The sequence below is a fragment of the Leuciscus leuciscus genome, assembly GCF_965113295.1.
Source record: "Leuciscus leuciscus genome assembly, chromosome: 10".
NCBI classification, from domain to species: Eukaryota; Metazoa; Chordata; class Actinopteri; order Cypriniformes; family Leuciscidae; genus Leuciscus; species Leuciscus leuciscus.
In genome coordinates, this window is record NC_138734.1 from 30023064 (window position 1) to 30048948 (window position 25885).

General features: G+C 38.7%; 2 protein-coding genes across 2 annotated transcripts in view; both read right to left on the reverse strand.

Annotated features, from left to right (window-relative positions):
- LOC309507535 (uncharacterized protein) overlaps nucleotides 1-25485 on the reverse strand; it is a 367884-nt gene extending 342399 nt beyond the window's left edge. Inside the window, exon 1 of the mRNA XM_082181809.1 lies at nucleotides 25476-25485. The gene's annotated coding sequence lies outside the window, so the exon portion shown is untranslated. The remainder of the gene's footprint in view (nucleotides 1-25475) is intronic.
- On the reverse strand, nucleotides 2004-2960 carry LOC309507337 (zinc finger CCHC domain-containing protein 12-like; the record flags this gene model as incomplete). Its single annotated transcript, XM_082181501.1, has 1 exon — nucleotides 2004-2960. The coding sequence occupies one exon, from the start codon at nucleotides 2958-2960 to the stop codon at nucleotides 2004-2006; it is 957 nt and encodes a 318-aa protein (XP_082037627.1).
- Nucleotides 25486-25885: the final 400 nt, after the last annotated feature.

Here is a 25885-nt window from a genome sequence, read left to right on the forward strand (position 1 = left end):
AGTGGTGAGCTTGTCAATGATGGAATTAAATACACGTTGACAGTTGTCAGTCCAGCGTCTTCCGAGAGGCTCTTTTGGTTTGAAGTACTGGCCACTGTTCTCTTTTGATCTGTCGTTCTTTCTAAGGGGTGGGTACCCGACAGTGAGGTCATTTAATGGCTTTACTATCTTAGAATAATTTTGGATAAATCGACGATAATACCCAGCAAACCCTAAAAATGAGCGTAGCTCTTTGAGGTTCTTTGGGCTAGGCCAAGTCTTCAGAGCCTCAATCTTTTGGGGGTCTGTTTCAACGCCATGTTGAGACACGATATGTCCTAAGTACTTCACAGACGTCTGGAAGAACTTGCATTTTTCCAAAGACAGTTTCAGGCCATACTCTTTGAGACGGTTCAGGACGTTGAGAAGACGGATCTCATGCTGTTCGAGAGTTTCAGAAAAAATTATGAGATCGTCTAGAAAGACGAGGACTTCTTTGAGGTTGATATCACCCATGCACCTTTCCATCAACCTTTGAAATGTGCTGGGAGCATTTGTTACCCCCTGGGGCATCCTATTAAACTCCCAGAATCCCAATGGACACACAAAGGCTGTTTTGGGTTTGTCAGCCTCCTCGACTTCGATTTGATAATAGCCCGACTTAAGGTCTAGGACAGAGAACCACTTTGAGCCTGAGAGTGCAGAGAAGGTCTCCTCCAGATTAGGGAGAGCATAGGCATCCTTGATAGTCTGCAGATTTAACTTTCTGTAGTCGATGCAGAGTCTTATGTCTCCATTTTTCTTTCTAACCACCACTATAGGTGAAGAGAACGGTGACTCTGACTCCCGGATTATTCCTGCCTCACTCAGCTCTTGCAGGTGTCTCCGCACTGCATCAAGATCTTGGGGACGTATGGGTCGAGGTCTATGCTTAAAGGGGGTCTCGTCATTCAATTTGATTTGGTGCTTAACTTTGTCTGTTCAGCCAAAGTCTGAGTCATGTAGAGCGAACACTTCTGACATAGCACATAGCTTTTCTTCTATTCTCTTTCTCCATTCAGCTGGAAGTGGGAAGCCATCGAAGTTTAAGTTCAGCTTTACATCTTGGAAGGACTTTGGAGAACTACCTTGGTGTGCAGCATTGGATAGTGTATACTTATTCTGGACAACTTCCTGCAATGCATGTACTTCAGCTATGACACTCTTTGCTGGAAGGATTATGTCGTGCTTGCTCTCATTGTGCAACACCACAGGCAGCTTTTTGGATGGATTGTTAGGCAGACTGAGTAAACAACTAGTGACTAACATGCCTCCAGGTAAGGAAGACAATGTGGGGGGTTCAACTACAATCCATCAGTCTGAAGCTTGGTAATTAACATGAGCTAATGCTTCTATCACACAGCTTTGACCAGCAGAGATAACTGTGGGGTCTTTTCCTGGTAGCCTAACTAGCCCTAAGCTGCTGTTTACCTTTTGCTTGTTTCTCTGTTGCATTACTTTAAGGACAACTCTGCATCCATATGGAAGAGCTTGGAGATCGGTGTTGGCTCTGGAGCAAAACTCGTACACTAAATATAAGGTGTTAGTGCCAATCAGGAGTGTGGACTGGGCACTAGAGCGTGTGTCAGGGACAACCAACGCAAGAGTTGGCACATTAATCTCAGAGCCGAAACAGTTCTTTGGGAAGGTAATGTCTACTTCTATGAATCCAGAATACAGCACTGTTTGGCCATTTGCAGCCTCAACTTCTAACTTCAACTTCAAAGGATGGACCTCCAGGTTGTGGAGGTTGGTTTCATAAAAGGATTGTGACACTGTGGTCACTTGAGATCCTGTGTCGAGAAGGCAGTTACAGGTTTGTCCATCAATGAGCACACAAGCTGTGTATTTTGCTCCATTTAGTCCCTTGGGTAGGTTCACATTTCTGGATCTTGTTTTTGAAAAAAATTCCTTTCCTTTGCGTTTAGAGCTAGGGCGGTTTTCGCTGCTATCAGCTCTCATTTGTCCCGCAATGAGGGCTGATTTCAGTTTAAACACTGGGAAGAGGATGATTCATTTTGACTGTCCCACAAGGACTGTTTCTCTTTCAGCTGTATTTTCTTTTCAGCTACTAATGCCGGATCCGGCTCATTGTCGCAGGTGGGGGCAATATGGCCATCTTCGCCACAATGAAAACAGTACCATGGCTTTGGTCTATTACTAGGCCTTGGGTTTGAAGTTGATGGGCAATCAGATGCTTTGGTTTTTGTTTGACGCTTTGCACTGTATTGTGCTACATTGGCCTTTGTCTTTGGGGGTTTCTGTGTTTTTCTGCTAGTGAGCTGGCTTTTCAACTCTGTAACTTGTTTCCTTAATTCCGCGACCTCATCTCGAGATGCGCTGGACTCTGCTCTCCTTGTCTTTTGTCGAGTGAGTTGACTCTGCAGCTGAGCAACTTGCTTCCTCAGTTCAGTGATGTCATCCTCCACTACTGTATCAGCTTCAAGAGAGCTTGCTGTCAAGAGGTGAACACTGGCTTTCTGCTTTGATGCACCAAAGTGCTTCTTCATTCGGTTCTCTTTAGCAGCTTGCTTATCTTCTTCTATGCGCAGCTGCATCAGCAACTCTGAGAATGGAGGTGGGTTGTCTCTCTTGCGTTCAAGCTGCAGGTCAGCTATAAGCACATTATCCCAGCACCCTCGGCAAAACTGCCGAAGGAGGTGACGGTCAGCTTCGTTGGCAGATAGACCGCCTCTCTTCAATACTTTGGTGAGAACTGTCTGTAGCCTGTGTAAGAACTGGGAGGGTGTCTCTCCAGTATTCTGGAATGTGTTCAGGAACACGGCAAACAGTTCATCACCATCTTGTACGATTCCGAATGCTGAGTCTAGCGGTTCAAGGTAGGCTGTAGGCGAGGCTTGTGGGCCTAAGGGTTTGACAACGTGGGCCGCTGGGGGCACTAAGCTTTCCAGAATCTTCCTTGAGCGTTGTAAGTCAGACATAGCTGGATCTTTTAGAATGAGCTCAGCACTATTTCGCCATGTGTCAAAATCTATTTCGTGATTTGGGCAAGGGGTTTTGCCAGAGAATTGTCTGAGTCTGAATGATGCATGCATTGATGATGTTGGGGCATCACTTCTCACTACATGTTCTACAATCACTCGTTGCACCTCAGGAGGGTTTGTAAAGCTCACAGTTGTGATAGGGGATTCATTCTCTTTAATCTCTGTTGACTTAACAGGAGAGGCTACTTGTGGTTGAGTCACAGGTGATTGAGCTAGCTTGGGTGATCTAGTTAATTGTAGCTCCAGTACCTCTTCAAATGACATGCCACTTAGCTTAGCAATCAGTCACAGTGGGGACATATTTACTTGCCAGGGCACTGATTTGGTATGTCACTTCACTGGGGCTTACATAATCATATGGAAGTTTGAGTTCAAGGGTTTTCAATGCATCTCCACTCTCATACTCCACAATGACATTCCTGTGGTATAGAGATTGGGGGTCATCCACTCTGAGTATTCTTGCAATGTGTCCATATTTGTTCAAGTAGTCAGTGACATCCTGGTCTTTGTCTGTGTCAGTAAGTCCACTAACAATGACTGAGTTAGGCACTTTTACATTTTCTCTATCTACCACTTCCATTTTGGCCGGGCTTGGTTCTATTTAAGGTCTGGGTGATCAGGTGTCTTTATCTTGCTAATAATTCACTATATTTTAACAATAACTGCTCCTGGCTGGCTCGCCATTTATTGTAACACTTACCTCGAGTAGTAGATAAGTAATGCAATGTTAGGACCAGTGTCTAGGCTCATAGGGAGCAGTAGTAGTCAAAACAATAATAACAGCAAAATAATGTCAGACACACCACAGACCATCAAGTAAGTTTTAAATGCCGGCTTGTTTATATTTAAGTAGAGAAAGAATACATAACATAAATTGGTACCACATGAGACAGACAATATGTATAAAGAATTTGAATTTAGTGCTTCAAATGCTTTGCACCTTCAAATATTTCAGTAATTACCTCTCCTCTCAGGTAATAAGGGTCACACAGTTAAATCTCTATTAACTTATTCAGTTCAAAGAGTATAATTATCAAATTAGATGTAAAGTTACTTTTAAATCACTATTTAGCTTCTATTTTAGAGTTAACTCAGTTTCTATTAATTTGTATTTTAGTTCAACTATCCTAAATTCTTATTTTGGTTAATAAGATGAAATTTCTATAATGAGTTTAGATTAGGCTAGACTCCAAAATGATAAAATCTTATTTTATCTAAATGTCAGTACGTACTTTGATTAGGCTATATGAAATTACAATTTTCAGTAATATCTTATTATCAATAGCACTAAATGCTGTGTTCAATAATATCACTGCTGGTTATCAATGACAACAAGTGCTTTTTAATCTATAAGCCTATTTTAGAATCAGGTATTAATCTCCCCTTTTTATATTTAAACCAGTGAGCTACTAGGTTTAGCGAGTTCAGAACAAAATCAAAACTAGTTTAGCATTTACATGTAAAGGAATAATACCATCAAATATCTAACAAAACATTCACCATTCTATATAACATCAAGACTATAAACGTATAGTGAATAACTCTCAAGTATGCAATTCAATTATAGACCGTGTAAAACAGTCAATGAATATCAACCTTGCTAGCGACCAGTCGAGCAGTCCAGCGACATCCACGTGAGAACGTGGCAGCAGATGAGTTCAGTTTCGGTTTCAATGAGTCCACGCTTACCGCAAATCAAAGTCCAAAAGAATCCTCTTGCAACAAAAATACCGAATGCTTTACAAAGTCCTACCGCAGATCCGATGAAAGAGTACTTGTTCTTATCTGTAATGTGGATGAATCTCGTGGATGCAACGTGAAGATGATCCGATGGTTCTTCTTCCTAATGTGGGAGGCTCGCCAGCAGTACGTGGCTCCGAACAATCCGAACACACGGTTTTTCTTTACTATAAAATGTCCAAATAAACCACAGTCTACCTTTGCAGACAGAATATAACACAAAGCACTTAGAAATCAAAGAAAAATAAAGTTTTTACGCGTCTTGCTATTGTTTGCTCACTGTTTCGTCTAGCTAGCTTTTCATTCAGCTTGCATCCTTCTCTCCCGAGCGTTCTTTTTTTTTCCGGAAGTCGCAACCCACCGTTCTGATTGGCTGACAAGTTCAAGTGACAAAACTTCTTGTAAGAATCAATATTGAAACGAAATATCTTTAATCCTATTTATCACTAAATCATGAACTTTATTTCTAATATCAGAATATTTATTTAAAAGTGTTTTTACTGTTATTTATTCAATAATCTGTTTATGGCTATTTTAATCTGGGTTACAATGGCATGATGCGAAGAAGTCAGTCTCGGTGCCCTCTGCGGGGGTCCATAAATGATTAAGCCTCCTCTTTTCCCTAAAAAGACTAGAGGAGGTTAAACACAAACCGCATACAAACATGACTTGAGCTATTTGAAGCAACTGCATCTGGGTGGATGATTTATAACGTTTGGCTAATGTTACATTATATTCCACAGCTGCCGTTTTAGAAACAAAAATGTATTTTGAGCTTAATTAAATTGGTTTTGACAAACTTAAAATTACATATATACATATAGTACCACACACTGCCAATTTTGCAGGTTTTCCTACTTACAAAGCATGTAGAGGTCTGTAATTTTTATCATAGGTACACTTCAACTGTGAGAGATGGAATCTAAAACAAAAATACAGAAAATCACATTGTATGATTTTTAAATAATTAATTTGCATTTTATTGCATGACATACATATTTGATCACCTACCAACCAGTAAGAATTCCGGCTCTCACAGACCTGTTAGTTTTTCTTTAAGAAGCCTTCCTGTGTAGGAACTACAGGAAACGTATGATCTCTGTAATTGCAAACAAAGGTTTCTGTACCAAATATTAAGTTCTGCTTTTCTGATGTATCAAATACTAATGTCATGCAATAAAATGCAAATTAATTACTTAAAAATCATACAATGTGATTTTCTGGATTTTTGTTTTAGATTCCGTCACTCACAGTTGAAGTGTACCTATGATAAAAATTACAGACTTCTACATGCTTTGTAAGTGGGAAAACCTGCAAAATCGGCAGTGTATCAAATACTTGTTCTCCCCACTGTGTACAGTATATATATATATATATATATATATATATATATATATATATATATATATATATATATTAAAATGCATTAACTATTTTCTGCATGCGCATCTCTGTCACGCGTCTGTATAAGATCAGCTCTTTCTTGTCATGGGACAACATTGTGCACACTGTTCTAGATTCAGGGGGTGGCACAACTTATCCACGGACACATCTTTGGTAACTGATCACTAAGTTTTGCATCATTCTTATTCAGCTTTTGCCTTCATTGTAAAGGGTTGTTAAATTGTCATTTTCTAACATGCATGCATAATAAAAGAATTAGCTTAATGCTGTTTAATACAGTATTAGATCAAGTATAGCATGGCACATATGTGAACATTCACACCCTAACTACCCGCCTGCAGGTTTATCTGCATTGTTAAATGTAATGTGCATTAACATGATTACAATTTGTGAGTGTCTCTACGGTTCACATGGAGCCAGCCTTGAAACTGTGGGTCTAAACTTCATAAATTAAGGCCGAGTATTCAGACTGTGTAATGATATATTGTGTTATAATGCAGCACTTTAGATCTACATTTGTCTTTCTCTCATCTCACTCTATTCTAAGAGGAAATTGCCACACAACCCTGAATGCTCTCTAGAGGAGAATGACTGACTTCAGAATATAGATTGATGGTAGAAATAAAAAAGAGAAGGTTATTGGTCTAAGGATAACAGAGGTGTAGATGCTTCAGAATGTGTCAGGTGCACTGCTGTATCTTTTTCAGAAAGAAATAGCACCTGTTGAAAATGTAAGCTTTTGAATTATAGAATGCAGAGAGCTTGGTGGATGTTATACTGTGCATGCGGGTTATTTGGTCTATAGCTAAATATGTGTTTCATGTTAGAGGCTGACAGAGAAGGTTGGTAAAGAAAGAAAAAAACTATGGAACACAGATGCTAAAGTAACTTTTACTTATTACACACACACACGTACTGTACATTGAATGCGTTCAGGATGTTGGGGCTGTGGCCTTAAAAACATTTATACATTTAAATTCAATTTATACTTTTTGCCCTCCGAAAGTGTAGATGTGCCCTAGTTTTGAAAAATATCAGCATAAAGCTGTATCATGTCATGTTAAAGTAACATTAAAGTAACTTACACATTTAATTGAAGACCAATAATAATGATTTATCTCAGCTGTGATGCCTGATTCCTGGATTAAATTTGATCCACTTTTCTTTTCCAAATATAACTGGGTCAGCACACCTGTATAGCTTGACTCAGGGGTGCCCAATCCTGTTCTTGGAGATCTACACCTGCAGAGTTCAAATCCAACCCTGATCCAACTGTAATTTTAAAGTGATTCTGAAGATCTTAATTGGGGGGTGTTTGCGAACTTCTGCATTCTGTAAAACAGGTTGCATCGCTTCTGGATCAGGTCAGCTCTTTTTGTATGTGCCTCGTTAATTATAGAGCCGTTTTACTCAAGATATCTTCAAAGGAGTGAGCGACACTGTAAAAAAAAAAAGAAAAGAAGGTTGCTGCCTTAAATTCTTAAAGGTCCCATTGCATGGATTATTTTATTATTTTAGAATGTTTCATGGGGTGCCCTTATAATGTTAGTATGTTTTTTAGATCAAAAGTTGATATAATTTATAAATAAAAGGCATATTTCCTAGCCTGATTTTAGCCTCTGATTTGAACGCTCTGTTTGAAGGGGCGTGTCTGCTGTGAGACTTCAGTGTAAACGCCCACTGCTGTGATTGGCTGACATGCTTGCATATGAAATATCTCGCATTACATGTGGAACTCTCTCTAAAACTTTTACTATTACAGCTATTATATGTTTTTACTATTACAGCTATCGGGATTAACGAATCGTGAGAAGTTTTTTAAGTATTTAGATCTATCACATAAAAGGTTGCAGTGATGAGCATTGAGCAGATGACAGCCTGTTGATCGTGAGAATGAAGATCTTATCATAGCAACACAGTTTCTGTACTCTCATTAATGCTTTCACCAATGCAAACATGAGGTAAGTACAGTAAGAGCTTCGTTGTGCAGCGTAACAGTGTCATTGATTTCATAACGAGTTTTGGCAAGTGTCCAGATAAACTCACGCTGTGTGATTGACAGCTAGAGCGATTGGAAAGGGATTGTTCTTTGATCGCTTTCTGTATATATATTAATCACAGTTTAAGTTAGATTATTTTCATCCTACTAAGAGAAACAACGTGAAGTTGATCGTTTAGTCACTGGCTTGATTTACTGATGCATAAACAGTATTGAACGACTTTGAGAGAAAGATTATCTGTCTGAACTTGAACAATTACACATCAGAAATTCACATAACCCACTGGTTCTTCAGATGCTCGGATGAAGGAACTAAAAAAATACTTTTGTGTTCATTTGTACATCCAAACACTGAGCAACTGCCATGCTTCGCTCGTTTGCAAGCCATGATGTCTCTCGAGGAAAAACCAATATCGCGCTCGCGCAGCTCATTTTCTCATGGGCGGGCCAAATTCTCTTTGCCGGCAAAGAAGAGAAAGGGAGGTAACCTTTCCCCGTATGACGACATAAAGGGAAGATTTCTAGATTTGCCCATCTGAGCTTTCATTTTCTCAAAAATACCCAGGGCTTGGTTGTATGTACACCCACTGTATGTTTGATAACGTTTTGATTTGTAAATAAACTGCACTTGGGTTCTCTTCAAACTTGCCTCCAGTGGACTTCATATCGTTACAATTTTTTACAGTGAAAAATAAACATAACCGATGGCCATCACATATGCATATTGATATCTAAAAGTTTTTTTTTTTTTTTTTTTACTAACATTTAGATATTTAAATCGAATAAAACACCATCGATAAAAAGAACTAGCTAGGTTAGCTACCAATAATGACATATACTGTAATTGTTTTAAAGTTGCAATAGAAAACATAATTATGAAAAGGAAGCCACACATGCATTAATCATTGCACAACTCTTATTAGTGAAAACCAAAAGCTACCGTTACACAGAGCTGATAATGCAGAGACACTTGCAAAACAATAAACTTAGAAAAGCAAAATTTCTACATTTGAATGTTTCATAACAAATTTTTTGGAAGTGTTCTTCTTTTATATCTTATTAGAAGAGAAGACATGTTTTGAAGTTTTGAATTCAAAAGAATATCTGCAAATGCACACTCCATGTTCATTAGCAGCAAGTCATATTATATTGCGCATGCAGCATGCTCATTTTCATGCATTTTTCATGCATTTGCCCTAACAACACCCTTTAATAAGTTCTTCCTTGTCTTGTCTTGTTTGAGACACATTTTAATCTGCATTTTGACTCCGTTTTGTTCTCACTTGTCTGCAAACGCACACTCGTGGTTCTTTAGTGGCAAGCTAGGTCATTTTCATAAATTTTCAACATGTTGTTGTGTCAACTTACACATGTTTGGACTGCTAGTCTCCTGGTGTTGAGGGCAATTTAGGATGACAGGCAGCGAATGTAGACCTTGAAATCTAGTCGGAATAAGACACAGATGTCTGGTTCCATTTTAAATTTTAATGTGCGCAAAGGGTCTTCATAAGAGCAAAAGTCCTCCTGGCCCCATATGGTTCATATCTCCACTGCTCAAGCAGAAGGGGGATTTGTATAAGGACTTATAAATATAGAAAGGTCTCCTTCACACTTTCTCTTTGAAGCCGGGCCGGTGTTTAGGAAAAGAAAGGCAAAACAGATTTCGCTTTATGAATGTTTAATGAGCCAACGGCTTTGCTGGGAGCTGTAGTTGTAGCATGCACAATAAGGAGCGTTCCATGAAACCCCAACGTGCTCCAAAGGGCGAGACCAGCTTAGACACAAGTCACAAGCCTTCCTTTCGCAACCCTCCCCTCCATCCATACTTACGCTACGAAAGAGCAAGAGCAGCCTTGTTCGGAGTGAGAGTAAGAGAGGGATCAGCTAAAATGTGATACAGATCGACAGTAAAACCATATGAGAGAGAGAGAGAGAGAGAGAGAGAGAGAGAGAGAGAGAGAGAGAGAGAGAGAGAGAGAGAGAGAGAGAGAGTGAGGCGACTCATTTATTCTAGAGAAGGACCCAGGGCATATCAGAATATGCGGAGCCGCCACTTTTAATTTGGAAATATAAACAACTGTCTTGGTGAGCGCTTTACCTTCGACCCTCATTTAGCGCAACCTAGAATCTGCCATAGGAGCTTATAACAACAGACAGCACCACTAAGCCCGGCTGTCTCCAGGAAATAAAGACGTCATTGTTTGCTCAACTTCTACTTTTAGTTGATAAACAAAAGTAATTGTTCATGTTATTATTATTATAACATTATTTCCCCCATAAAATCATTCTAGAATGGTTTTATAGAATTGGTCTAATTCTTTCTAAATAGAGCTATTCAAACTATCCAGTGAAATTCCTGTATTTTTTTCATCTTGCAGAAAAGTGAAATATTGAATACTAGTAATAATAGTTGGATCACATTTGACTTTTGATTTATATACTGTATATATTGCATTTGTTTTGCAATATACAAAAAAGAGTCCTGCTTCTAATTGTAATTTTTACAGAATGTATTAAAATATGATGTTATTTTATAATGTGACCTTAATAGAATAGAGTTACCTTTAGTATACCGTTGTATAACACCATTCCAAACATCCTGGTTAACACCTTAATTTGGGAGCAGACAGCCCCAGTAACAGTGCTACTTTGCATCACTAATGATTTCAGTTCCTCTAGGTATGGTGACCTAGATGATGTTATTACATAAATGCTGGATCTCTCACTGAACAACTAATGCATCTAAACAGGTTGAGCACACTTCTTAACTTCATGTTTAAACAAAATGTGACACCAACGCGTCATATCACTCGAAGCACCAATCAAGCATCTGGCATTGCATATACATTTATATGTGTATATGCACACTTTGATAAATCAGGATGGCAGTCTGCAGAATACGGTCAAAGAGACTTGTTTAACTGAGTGTGTGTGATGTAGTATTACTCAGTCACAATTACGGTTCATTAGCGATTACCTCATCCTCCCTCAGCCTCAGGGTTGATTTGAACTGACTGGGCATGTGAATGCAATGTTGTTCTTGGTATGATGACCAACATTATGTATGACTTCTATCATGGTGCAAGTTTCCTGTTGTTGTTTATAGTTTATTTTGTGGATTTTCTGCTTCTATTTTTTTATTTTTTTATTTTATTTTTTTTGCTCCTGAAGAATAATGACAAACAGAACAGAAAGTTTAAGTTGTTATTCACTGATAGTCTTCCACTCCAGTAAACTTTTGTGACTATAGGTTGCATTTACAGGTTTGCAATCAGAAATAAGTCCTATTATATAAATGTCCTCTCACATAATTAGCTAATAACTAATTTGATTACTGCCAATTGTATAATTCCCACTGGATTGCATAACAGTTCTGTCTGTGTGCTGGGGAAATGCTAACAAATGCTTTGAAATAAGTACTTGAACTTTTGCACTGAGATGAAGGGGAACTTAGTTTGCACTTGACAGTTTGTTGGCTTTTGCACATTCCAATGCTGCTTGAAAAGTATTACTCTGATTCGTGATCTGAAAGTTTGGCCTCCTGGCTCACTAGCTAGAGAGCCCATCTTTCATTCCAACTGTTGTGAGATCAAATCTCGCTGTGTTAGCGTCCTGTAGGTGTGGATTTTTGCTTGCCAGGACAACACCAACTCAAACTCCTCCACAGAAAAGCAGCAGCAAACTAATATATGGTAAACAAACACTTAAGATGAACTTTATTTCCATAATCTGTGCAAGGAAATTTTTTGGCAATGTCCGTGAAGTTTGAGACTGTGCAGTGGTTATGCAAATGATCCCCACAAAATGATGCCTCTGTGTTTTATTTTTATTTTTTTACATGATGGGGTGCCTGTTCATTTGATTCTCACATATGGCAAATTGTTTTTTTACAGCACTTCCTCTGATGCTCAGTGGAACAGAGATTAGGGTACACCACACGCCTTGGTATAAAAGTGTCGTTCAGTTCTCCTACACAGCAGTGCATGACCATCTGCTTATTATAGCATGCTTTGGACCATCTTTTGCTTATTATATTTATATATATATTTATTTTTTTACAGTTTCCTTGTTACGTTTTACATGTAGTTGCTATAGTAATAATTATAAATTGCAACTAACCCTAAACCTATCTATCTATCTATCTATCTATCTATCTATCTATCTATCTATCTATCTATCTATCTATCTATCTATCTATCTATCTATCTATCTATCTATCTATCTATCTATCTATCTATCTATCTATCTATCTGTCTGTCTGTCTGTCTGTCTGTCTGTCTGTCTGTCTATCTTCATATACAAGTAGCCTACCAGTGAAAATGCTTCCATTTTATATAATTACATATTTAATTTTTTCTATTTAATATGTATTATTCATTTTATGTAATTACATTTCTTTGTTTCACCTTTTTTATTTTAAAAAGTTCAGTTTATTTTCAGATTTAATTTTTTTTTTTAAAGTAATATTTTCATTTAATATCAGATCTTTGTATTACTAAGATTGTTGCTTTGCTTTTCTCCTGGCTATAAACTGAACACTTTTATTAATTTATTGTCGGCACTGTCAGCTTCAACTGCAATTTAACTCTACAATAACTATAATCTACATTTTGATGTGTTGTGCTAAATTCTATACATAAACTGTTGCATTGGTTCAGATGTTAGACTTTGCTACTAGTAGCAGGTTGGTTCCGGTAACATATCAATGCATTAACTGTGTTTATTTGTCAGGGCCAGTGGATCCCACGACCCTTTCTGCCAGGGTGGGTTTTGGAGGAAACATAATAAACCATGTTGCATTCCCTTTAACGAAAGAAAGGAGCTAGACAGAGTTCAACCTGTGGGAGGAAACTCATCGTTCAAGGCTTTTCTCTTTGATTCTTTAAATTCTTTATTTATTTATGCTTGCAGTCTGACTGTCTCTCAGCAACCACTGCTTATGATGTGACTGCATGGAGCTTCTTTAAATAATATTTATTCAAAGTGACGTATTCAATACAAATCAGCCTGATACATCAGTATAAAATTGCTACCATGAGGAAAATGAAAAAGAATTCAACCGGAACAAAATCTGCAAATGTTGGGGTTGGGGAATATATAATTAGAAAATGGAGGACATATTTAGAGTTTGATAGAATTGGAGTGTGTTGGGAAATTTGCTTTTTACATCTGGATTCCTATCAATAGAATTGCCATGAAAGTTTTTAATTAAATAGAATAAATTCCCTCCAGACTTTAAGCAAACCATGGCTGCGTTTCCCAAAACCTTCTTAACGCTACGTTGTTCTTAAGTTAGTCCATAATCTGTACCTTATCGTTAATACGTGTTTCCCGAAACGTTCTTAGTTAAGTATACCTTCTGTAAGTCATACGTTCGGAAGGTTGGTCTGGACCGCTCTTAGCTTTACCTTATCACTGTTGCAGGTCTACACAAATATAATTCCGAATTTTTAATACACCCAGTCAGTGTTCAGTTAGGCTAATTCAAGTGTTTTCATGCAAAGAATAAAATTGTCATTACACTGATTGTTGTTAGATTTTTAATTATATTTATTATATTAAATTTAGTTAAAGAGCGCTTTTAAAGGCCAGTGAAAGCATAGGATACTGTCAGTTAAGTCCTATTCGGATGCTAATTGTTTCTCATGTGTTCGTATTTTAAAGTCGGTGATTTTAGTGCCGCCCGAATCCATAATGTCAGTGTTTTTCCTCACCCAACCCGCGTAAAAATCCCTGGCCAAATTAGTACCTACTGGTTTTTGACAAGCAGGTTGAGTGGTAATTAAATTGCCGTCTGAATCCACATCTCTGAGTTTACAAGAAGAGATTCAAATTGAAATCCTTTTTGATCACTGCCGAGCACCGTACGTAAGATGTACACTTTTATTACTGAAATGCTGTAAAGTATTTACAAGAACAATATTTCATCGCAGCTCCACCTCAGCGAACAAAAATGGGAAAGAGAAGAAAGCACGTAAAAAATTGAAATGGTTATCATGGCAGCAATATATGATACAATTTTAAAATATGTAGGCTAGGCTATTATAGTTTGGATAATTTTTTATAATATCCCATGAGTCCTAATAAATGCAATTTCAACTATTTCTGAAGTGCTTCTTTTATAAAGAACTCCGCTTTCTCACATAATGCAGTGAAGCAGCCCCTGCACAAGAGAATAATTGATTCTCGATCCATCGATATCAACCAATTCAGCACCATCGCCACGGACAGCACCGGGTAACGTCGCATGTAAGAAGGTATATCTTAAGCAGCTTCCTAAGGTATGGTTCGGGGAACACGCCTAGAAATGGTACACCTTTAGTTAATTTATTCCTTAAGAGTCTTTGTAGCGCGCTAAGAGACAACGTTATCGGGAAACGCAGCCCATAATTATATGAACGTTTTCTTATATCTTTATAACGAACTTACGATGTAAAGTTAAAAACTGACAATTTTGGCAACCCAGAAAATTACCACCATTTTGATATTGTTGAGGTTTGATTCGGCCTTGGAAAGTGCCAGAAAAAGTATGACCCTCATAGTCTCATAGACCCTTGATTAGGGCTAAAATATGTTGGTTTTCATATATGTTAGTAGTTCAAAAAACTGTAATTGACAGAATACTAATCTTCTCGACACAAACAGAACGCAGATTGGAAACTTTTAATGTAGAACGAGGGTGATTTACTGTGTCTCAATTCTTTATGGTCCTACAGACAGAAAGAAGCTTTTCCTCTCTCTGGGTCTCTGTAATTTTAGTTTGACTGACATTGAGCAGATGTATCATAGCTGATACACTTGGAAGGGCAAACAGAGTTCTGAAACAGAGCCATCTATACTTGTTGGAGACCATCAGAGGGACATTGTGCTACATTGAAAACAGTAATTTAGTTTTATGAGGCCGCTTTACACCCTCTCTCAGACCCTTAGAATTAAACAATTAAACATTTTTGGCTGCTTTGCCTCAAGACGAGCCTATGTAAACACACTCTTTGAACTACAATGCATATTCACGGATTGCAGTTTTGTTCTCTTATCCAATATAGTTTGCGTTGCTCCATCCTTTACTAACAGTATGTTTGCGAAGACTCCATTACATTGTGCTAATCCACAATGAAACTGATGTGAACAGGAACCTTGGTTAAAAATAATATTTTTGCGAGTTGAATGTGCTACCTCACAGCCAAGAACAGCACAATGTTTGGTCAATTTTACTTTCAAAGGTCTTTTTGGACAACACAATTTTTTTTACTGCACATTTACCTATTTAATTCACCTCCTCAATTTACAAAAAGGTCAGGCGATAACTAGAAATAAAGTGATTTAAACATTTCTATACTTTAAAACTTTAAAAGTTTTAAGGTGAAAGGTAGGTATGTAGATGGATCGATGGGAGAAAGACAGACAGACAGACAGACAGACCCGTACATGCATGTACTGTATATAAGATGGCAGCACGCGTCCCCTCATTCAGGTTTGCTAAGGAGCCAAGACGAGGGCCATTCAGTGGTGGTTCAGGAATGTGTCAGGAGGGACGTAATGTCTCTGTTCCCTCCATCAGGGAACAAGGGTCACATCAGCAACCAAGACGTTCCCCATCTGTCAGTCACTACAACATACAACATTATGTCGACTGACAAATAGGGTCCCAATGGAAAATGCCACAACCACTGAACTGTTTTACGAGTGATGGAAGCTGTAACGTTCCCTTTTAGCAACTGCTCCCATTGAGTCATAACCTACCCAGCGCCCCACGTAAGCCCAAAATGATAGTCCTCTATGCCAACTGTATGGAAGGGATAGGGCTTACAATGGAGACAGTCATAACTGCTGTTCCTTTACATTGTTATTTCATGGAAAGAGAGCTTCAGTTCTCAATTCCCTTTTTTTCAGGCATGACCAGTGTGGATGGATACCAGTGTGGATGCCACATCCTACCCAGGGAGGTATCCTAAGGAGGAACATGTGGTAACACACATATGGACTGACCTGTGGGGCAGTGCTACAGATGAAAAGACCTCTGCGGTAGGTCCTGCCTAGACAGGGATGGAACTACTACAGACACAGAAGTGGGGCAGAGCACAAGACATGGGTTTACCAACAGGGAAACCGTACAGTGGAATAATACACATATGGGATTACCATGGGGGAATCACTTGATGCACTTGATTACTGGGCCGGTACGCATCCGCCGCATCTGACTGGCGGAGGATGCTCGGAGAAAACTCAAAGGTGAATTGTGCTGCAAGCGAGACACCAAGCCAGCCTTCCCGCATATTTTCTCTGTTTGTACCCAACACATAGGAAGAAACCGGCTCCACCCCGAGATTGTACAATCTCGCAAGGGTATTAGATGTCGCCCAGCCTGCAGCTCTGCAGATGTCAGCTAAAGAGGCACCTCGCGCCAACGCCAAGGAGGAGGCAACACTCCAAGTGGAGTGAGCCCTGACTCCGAGGGGGCATGGCTCACATTGAGACTGGTACGCCAAGGCAATGACATCCACTATCCAGTGGGCCAACCTCTGCTTGGAGACAGCCTTTCCCTTCTGCTGATCTCCAAACCAGACAAATAGGTATTCAGAGCTTCTGAAGCTCTGCACGCGGTCCACGTAAACTCACAGGGCACGAACAGGACACAGCAACGGCAGGGCTGGGTCTGCTTCCCCTGGGGGCAGTGCTTGCAAGTTCACCACATGGTCTCGGAAGGGAGTGGTGGGAACTTTGGGCACGTATCTGGGCTGGGGTCTCAGGATGACGTGAGAAGAAGCCGGCCCGAACTCAAGGCACGATTCACTGACCAAAAATGCCTGCAGGTCCCCTACCTTCTTGATGGAAGTGAGCGCGGTTAGGAGCGCTGTCTTTAGGGACCGGATCTTAAACTCAACTGACTCAAAGGAAGCTCTCTGCAGATCAGAAAGGACCAAAGAGGGATCCCAGGAGGGGATGAAGTGTGGCCTGGGAGGATTTAACCTCCTGGTGCCTCTCAGGAACCTGACGACCAGGTTGTGCACGGGGAGTGGCTCAGCATACACAATCCCATTGGCTGTTTTTCTAAAACTCAGAGGTGATTGGGGCTCCCAAGTGAGACTCCATTTATCAGTTAACATAACTTTGTATTGACTGACAGATGTGGAACATGTAGAGGTAGTATGTTCCAGTTCTTTGGAAATTTGTGAAGTTTTGTTCCCATGTTCTCAACATGGGGTGCATGATAAAGTTGTGTTAGCATCCTTCCAAAAATGTGTTTATAGTTTTAGTTTGAAAGTATTATTTGCTACATGATAGTTTGCAGAACTGTGCAGTAACTTCAGAAAAGGCTGTGTAACACACACATGGCATTTTACACAAGCTCAAGCAGGTGAATCACAGCACTACATATTGTAGCACATGATAATGATGAAAAACAAAACTCGCTGAGATCAAAACACAGTGGTAGGTTGCCACACAAGTGCACACCCACAACTGCTCCTGTGACGGAGGACAGTAGCCACCCAATCTAAGTCAGAGTACTCTGGCTCTGATTTGTAGACTAAATAGATGCTCTTTTTTTTTCTGCTCCTTTATTTCATTTTTACTTCAGTGAGTGTGTGTGTGTGTGTGTGTGTGTGTGTGTGTGTGTGTGTGTGTGTGTGTGTGTGTGTGTGTGTGTGTGTGTGTGTGTGTGTGTGTGTGTGTGTGTGTGTGTGTGTGTGTGTGTGTGTGTGTGTGTGAAGAAGTGAAGGAAGGAGAATGAGAGGAAGAGGGACTGAACAATTTGTGTTCATATCTCTCCTCCATCTTCACATCAAGGACACTGCATGCCACTGCTGAAGCTGCCGTCGTCATGGAGACTAGCGCTAGTTGCCTTGGGCACCATAGGGATTGCAGGTGATGAAAGCTGCTTGAGCCACATGAGGTTGAATTGACCTTTGACCCTGGGATGGTTGGATCAGCAATATCAAATCACCTAAGTTTAAATGGTCCACTCAGAGACTATGGTGCAGGTCACACGAAAACATGCTAATAGACAGATAATATGAGGAAAATTAAGCATGTTTTAGTCCATAGTTTTTGCATTCAATTTTTGCTACATTATTTTCATGACAATGAAGCACATTTTATTTACAATTAAACCATTATTATGTTTTCTACACTGTAAAAAAAAATTACATCCCCAAGTCAAAAATTTCAAGTGACCGATAACATCTACATTTTTCAATTAGTCTGATGTATTATTTCTCATTGAGCCAATGTTAACAGACTATTGCACCAAGAATTTCACTTGGGCCAATTGAAAAATTTTGATGTTATCGGTCACTTGAAATTTTTGATTTGGGAGGGTTAGAAATTTTTGACAGTGTATGTTTATTTTTTTGTAATTTATTATTAAACGTCATTTTAAATGTAATATGATAATATATCTATTTTTATAATTGTCAAATTAAATATTATAATATGTAATAAATCAGGGCCATTTTAAAGGGAAAATTAAATTCCTCCTTTGAAGGATTCCTCCTTTGTTTTGTTTTTTACAATTCCCAATTCCTAAATATTTGCTCACTCAATGTATTATATATATATATATATATATATATATATATATATATATATATATATTTTAAATGGGGTAATTTTTGTGCAATAGCTTACACACAGCACAAGGATGCTTGATTTCAAATTTTGAATTGAATTTAGAATCAGTCAGTAAAATAAGAACAAATAAATTACAAGCAGTGGCACAAATAAATGCAATTTAATAAAGATACAAATGAAAGGTAGTTGTAGCAGCAGTCTTCAGGTACAGGATACAGAAATACTACAGAAGTTGAATAAAGTTATCAAATGTAAAAAAAAACAAAAAAAACAAAAAACACTGGATATTCTTCACTGTAAATTGAAAATACGACATATCATGTTACCACAAGTTAATGACATTCCCACGAGTTAATATGCCATAGCCACGACAAAACAAAGTGAACCAAGCATGTCCTCTTCCAGTCACTACTTGGCAAATATCCAGTTATTTTTCCAGACACTTTTTGACGTTGTCTCTGTTTCAGGATTGGCTTGGTACTAGGAATATGACAGTTGAAGCCCATTTCCTGAAGATGCCTGTACGTGGCTCTTGATGCACTGACTGCAGTTGAGTCCACTCCTTGTGAAGTTCACCCAAGTTCTTAAATCTTTGCTTTACAATCAACTCAATGCTGTGGTCATCCCCATCCCGGTTGCTTGTGCACCTTTTCCTACCATACTTTTTCCCTTCCAGTCAACTATGAATGTGTTTCGATACAGCACTCTGCGAACAGACAGCCCTTTCAGCGATGACCTTCTGTGGCTTACCCTCCTTGTCGAGTGTGATGATGATCATCTTCTTGACAACTGTCAAGACAGCAGTCTTACCCATGATTATTGGTTGCTTGTAATGAACTAGAACTAGAGATATCCGGTGTTTACACTGCATGAATGGTAATTTAATCAAACTCGGAATGAGTATTTTTTATGATTTTTTTTTTAGCTGTATAAAAAAGGATTGAAACAGTAGTTTACACGTTATGAGTCTAGAATATATTAGCTTTTCACTTTGTTATATACTGTATATACATTTGCTTGTGCAGTGAATGCTAGTCAGCTACACATAGAATCTTACATAGAAATTACACATAGAATCACAATACATACTGTATATATTTGTAATGTTTGGCAACATTGCAGAGAAAGAAATTTGACTGACTGTCATTCCCTGCACAAGAATATATTTTTGTGGCCTAACTTCAGAAAGCAAAAGTCAGTATAATGTGCGTTTTTCATCCTTATCATTGTGTATTTATTTATTTATTTATGTGTAAATACTCTTTCAAATGGATCTGTCAGTGGGGGGAAGGAGAGCAGGTCTGGAGGGTTTTGCTGTGTGAGGACATTCGGGGAAGGAGGAGTTATTCCTACATGGGCCTCGGTGATAAGACTCTGTGTCTAATATGTGCCTCTGTGTCCAAATCATAAAGGGACTTAGTGAAGGTTTTACAGAGCAATCCTCTATCCCAGCAGCCAGCCTCAACAAACCAGCATAAATAACCCTCCTACCATTCTGGTCAAGACAGGAAGAGGAATTCAGTAAGGGTAGAGATATTGTGTGTGCATGTGGGTGTGTATTTGCAAGTGTGTATGAGTGTTTTTGCGCTGTGATAGCATAAATAAAGCAGACGGACAACTAGTGCATTGTGATTTACTCACTGTGTACATTAGAGATGGTGTGTATTCAGTATTGGCTGAATGCTACAAGCTAAGGCCAGTAACTCATGCCATTTAGTAAATGAAACAAGATACAATTTGCTAAGATTTCATATACTTAATAGTGGCGACTGGCAAGTAATTACAACTCACAATTTCTTCAGAAAATATAAAATTGCAGTTCATTTATATACTGTTGCAGGTGTTTTACCAGGCAAATAATATACTAATTGGGTGTTTACTGCAGTGTTTCTCAAAAATGTTTGGTCATGCCCCCCTTTAAACCTTTAAAAAAATCCTCTCGCCGGAACATGGCAGTGGAGCGGTGCATTCACAATAGAAGCTTGTGATACCGTCCACTGAAGAGGTAACTTTCTATGGAGAGGAACTTCTATGTCTGGCTTGTTCAGAGGGTGACAAGTAAACAGTCTGAAAAAGAATGATTCAGTAGTATTGGTGTTAGGTGCCACTTTAAAAAGGCAATGTCAGGTGTTAGACACACTAGGTAAGAAGTGTGCTCCACCCTTTGTATTTTTGTTTTCTTAGAGAAGGATTTTAGGGCGTTGAATACGCTGAAGAAATAGGTTTTTTTTCACATTTTATTTTACATTGTACATAGCTCACTCACTGTATCTAGTGGCTTCGGCTTGTAATATATTATAACGTTCTCAACACTTGCTGTATTCTATTCATGGATCTTTCTGCTTTTCCCAATATACCAGCAGTAGTGTGATATCTGAATGTTGCGTTCCATCTCCTAGACCTTTAAAGATCGTAACAAGCACAAATCGCTATCCATGCACTTGAAAGTTGTTGCAATGGGCGCTATTTCAGGTGCTTTCAATGAAGAAAAATGAAAATAGCAGTGCTTTCTTCTTAAATACCATGGCTTTACAATTCGTTTAGCTGAAGATTTTTCACTGACATTGTGTTCAAGCATGCATGGTTGATCAAGTAAAAAGATGACTTAGAGAGTTGACAAGGAAGGAGGGAGAGTGTCAAGCACTCATGAATGAAATATCCCAGTGTAGTATGTGTCAGCTTGACCTAAAGAGAAAGTGTACGTCCATTTGAGCAAAAAATGTCTAACAAGCACAGCAGAGAATCTATGATTTGATTCCCACATCTTTCACCCAAATGACAAAATCATTTGGACGTGGAAGTCTTTGAATCAAAGCTACAAAGTGCCATTTTTTGGGCACTGGGGCTGTTCACAATGAACACATTTTTCCATTCCACTGCACTGCTTTTCCTTTGTTGTTTTATGTAAATACGCTAGATGGACGTCTTTAACTGCTGTGCTCACGTTAAAGCCAATTTACACCACACAGACAAATGCCAACAAACCTGTTTGTTGGGTTTTGTGGGATCAGTGTGTTACCCCTGTCGGTGTTTGTTGCCATTGGTCAGGGTTTGTTTTGCCTTTGTGGTGGGAATTGGCCTTTAAAATAAGTTCAAAGTTTAAAAAAATTCTCTAACTTGTGCTTTTTTTTATTTTATTCCACTTACCTGCATCTCATGTTTTTAACAGCAAAAACATATTGTGTGTGTGAGTGCCGTAAAAGCAGTTTGGTAGATTGGACGTATTTGCATTTGCAGGCTGAATGATTTTCACCCTAATTCGGCAAGTCTCAGTTTCAATAAAAGCAGAGTCGTGTTAAATGCAAAGAGGAACGGGAGCATGGTTTATATGGTGAACCCTGCAGCATGGTGGCATTTTGTCCTTTTTAGGGGCACCAATTAAGTTGCTATCCCATTAAACGGCAAATTCAGCCATTATGTAACAATTCATCAGCTTTAATAGTCGGACGTTTAAAGTGTGCCAGCTTTGTCTCACATTCAATGCTATGGCCGTTTGTTTGTGGCCTGTTTTACACCTCCACCAGCAGCATTAAGCTAGATGGCTTGTATCACAGAGGCAGCTTTTGTTTGTGCTAGCCCCCATTACTCCGATTTCACAGTCGCTTATGAATCACACACACTAGGGAAGAGGAAACGGGGTCATGTCTTCTGTAATTACCCCCATTACGGGTGTCCATAGTCTCCAAATACCTCCTTGTGTTTGTTGTGTGTGAGTGTGTGTGGACATGAAAAAATAATACAAAGAGATTCCTTTTACATCCATAAGCGTGAACATTTAAAGATGTGTAGTTTAATGGATGTACTCAAAGCACGCTATCACTATTACTATTGTATATACTAATAAGTATTAACTCATCCCACACGGTTTGTGCTTCAGACATGAATTGAACTTCAAATTATAATAAATGAGGTGGGAATTTACATACATTTTAAAGCACATCATGTCAAAAAGGTGATCGGCCCTTTATTTAAACAATGATTTTGTTTTTCCTGACAAGCAGAAAACAAATATTTGAAATGCCTTTCCACTCATTGATAGCTCTTTTGGTATTCAGGTATTTATGCACTTGAATTATGAATTGTCTTTTTTGACTATGTCCATGGCTCCACAAAAAAATTTAAAAATAATAATAATAATAATTTTAACTGTACAAAAGCACAAGGACTTTCTGAGTAATTCTCATCACAATGGAGGCTCTATTGTGTATGTCTCTCTCTTTCTCTCTTGCAAATACTGCATTGTATGGGGAAAAAATGATTTTACTCAATGGGCATTTAAGGCTGACACACTATTAGAAACAATAAGGGCCGCTAAACACTCATTATGCTCCTCAACATCTATGTAAAATCATATCTGCCTCCGCACCATTGTGTCATGTGTCTTTGGAAGGAACAAATTGAATGGAACAATCAATTTTTATCCCAAATATCAAGTTGATTACAGATGTAAAACACTTATCTACAGGGACTACAATAGCCAAGACTGAATTTTATATCACTCCTGATATATACTGTATGTGATAACCATAATGCCATCAATGTGTTCAGTGATAAGATTGAGCTATCAGCCGGTCCACACAGAACTGCATGACAAGCTTCACATTTTTTCAGAATCAGATTGCCTGTTCTTCATGAAATTTAAATGTCACCTTGCCTGTTTATATATTTATATATGTATGTGTGTGTGTATGTGTATTTGTGTATATGCTAATTAATTACTTCTAATAAATGACCAATATACAGTATAATATACAGCTCTATTTCACACTATACCATATATACTTCATTTATTACAAGAAACAGCCTAGCATGAATAAGAGCAGGGAGAGCAGCAAATAACCCCCCTTAGGGTAAACAGAACAGAACCAACAAAAATGTATTGCAGATATCATTAATTTCAATATTTGAATGTACAACATAATCGAGAATTTAGTCTGATTCAAAGGGGAACCAGAATGCCAAATCCTGACTGGACGAGAGGAGGAGCTGGGAATGGAGGAGGGTAATTAGCTCATGAGAAACGCGATAGCTGCATGTTACGCCCTCTAGGCGTATGCGTTTTGTTTTCTTTTTGTGTGTTTTCTGTTGCAGGTGCCTGGCCCTTAGGTTCAGCCATTTGCATTTGCTCTAGCCAATCGCTGCCTGTCTTGTGATCAGCCAATCATACACTGAGACTTGAGATCACCAAGGTCTATAAAGCTCAAAATGGCCGTTATACAAGAAAGACTTCTCTTTGTTCTGCTTGTGGCTTTTGCAAAACCTTTCAGTTTGTTTTATCTCTTTTTTTTTTTTTTTAAGAAGTAAAGCTTTACTAAGAATAATTCAATGAATTTACAAATTTACATAAACAAAAGTCCTACAAAAGAAAATACAAAATAGGTGAAAAAGGAACAGTGTTGCCAAAAACAAAACAAACAACTAACTAAAGGCAACTTACTAAAAAAATAAAATTATATATATATATATATATATATATATATATATATATATATATATATATATATATATATATATATATATATATATATATATATCTGCCTACTCTAACTAGAACAAAAACTAACTAAAAAGAGGAGTATTTCTTGCATAACAGCAATCTTGAGCTTTATAGACCTTGGTGATCTCAAGTCCAGTGTGTGATTGGCTGATCACAAGACAGGCAGCGATTGGCTGGAGCAAATGTAAATGCATGAACCAATGGGGGGCCAGGCACCTGCATCAGAAAACACACAGAGAGAAAACAAAACACATGCGCCTAGATGGCGTAACACTGCTGATAATACTGAAGAAGCTTATATGAATACAGTGATAGGCATCATATTCCTGGACGTGGATCAGCTTAGAGTCAGCTGATGCAAGCTTGACTAACGTGACCTGCCAGAACTAACGCTACGCTTGATTTCTGTCAGGACCACTATCGTCAAATACAATTGACCATTAGCATATAGTTTGGATTGGCGGTATGGTCTGGATGGGTTTTTTTTTTGTTTTTTTTTTACCTGAGTGAGCTAAGGCAACAAGCATGTTGCCAATTCCTGAAAGCTTGGGCAACAAGTATGTTGCCCTTACCCAGAAGACCTTAACAAGTATGTTGTCAATACCTGCAAAAGCCATAGCAACAAGCATATTCCCATGAATGACATGCCGTCTTAAAATGAAGAAGGTGAAGATTAAATTATCAAAATGCAACAGGCGCTGCTTGTTTATGGTTTGTATCGCAGTCCAAGTTCCAGTTCCTTTTGAGTGATGAATGCTACTGCCACCTGCTAGTGTTGACAGTTACTCCTCTCATGTGGGAGCAGATTGTTGCTGTAGTCTTGTGGTAAACCTTCATCCGTGCAAATTGTTGTTTAATAATCTCTTCTCAAAATATGACGATGGCTTCCCTTCTGGAATGGTGTTCCTTCTCTGATGCGTCAGTTGACCACTTGGGCAAGACTACTCCCCTGCAACAGACAACTGCTGTGAGCTGAGAGATGGAGATTTCATCTTCAATTATCCTCTTCATTTGGAAATAATTCACAATACTGAAGTAATGTCAGAGGCAACTTCCAGTTTTCGCAGACTTAAGCAACACATTATCAATAACAGCTGGGTGGTAAAAAAGCGTGATGCTAATACCTAGATGTATTTAGCACGAATATGTAGAATTGCTTAAATTCCAAATCACAAGTTATATTTGTTGACGTGAACTGGGTACACTGTCATCTGTCAATGACGCCATATCTTTGTTATACATGGTTGTCGTTTTACTCCTGTAGAAACCAAGAAACATCCCCAACACAACTGATGCTGATGGAATGGTTAATACATCCTGCAGACCTGCCAACCTGTACGCATTTTGCGTAGCGGATACGCATTTTGACTTCAAAGTACGCTGGTACGATTTGTCACTCTAAACTACGCAAAAACCTGGTAACGCCTCTGTGCACAGTGCACGCGCTGTCCTCAAATCAAGCTACAGCAAAAGAAGAAAAGTTCGACCAATCATAGCGCTGGGTTCATTCCCCAAATAGCAAGCGGGGATGATTGACAGATGCGTAAGGCCTATCATTAAAAAGAGACTGAAAATCAACACCAATAAAGATTCCCGCTCGATCCCCCTTCCACTCCCGCGGCCGCCGTCTGACTGATGTCATGAGCGAGG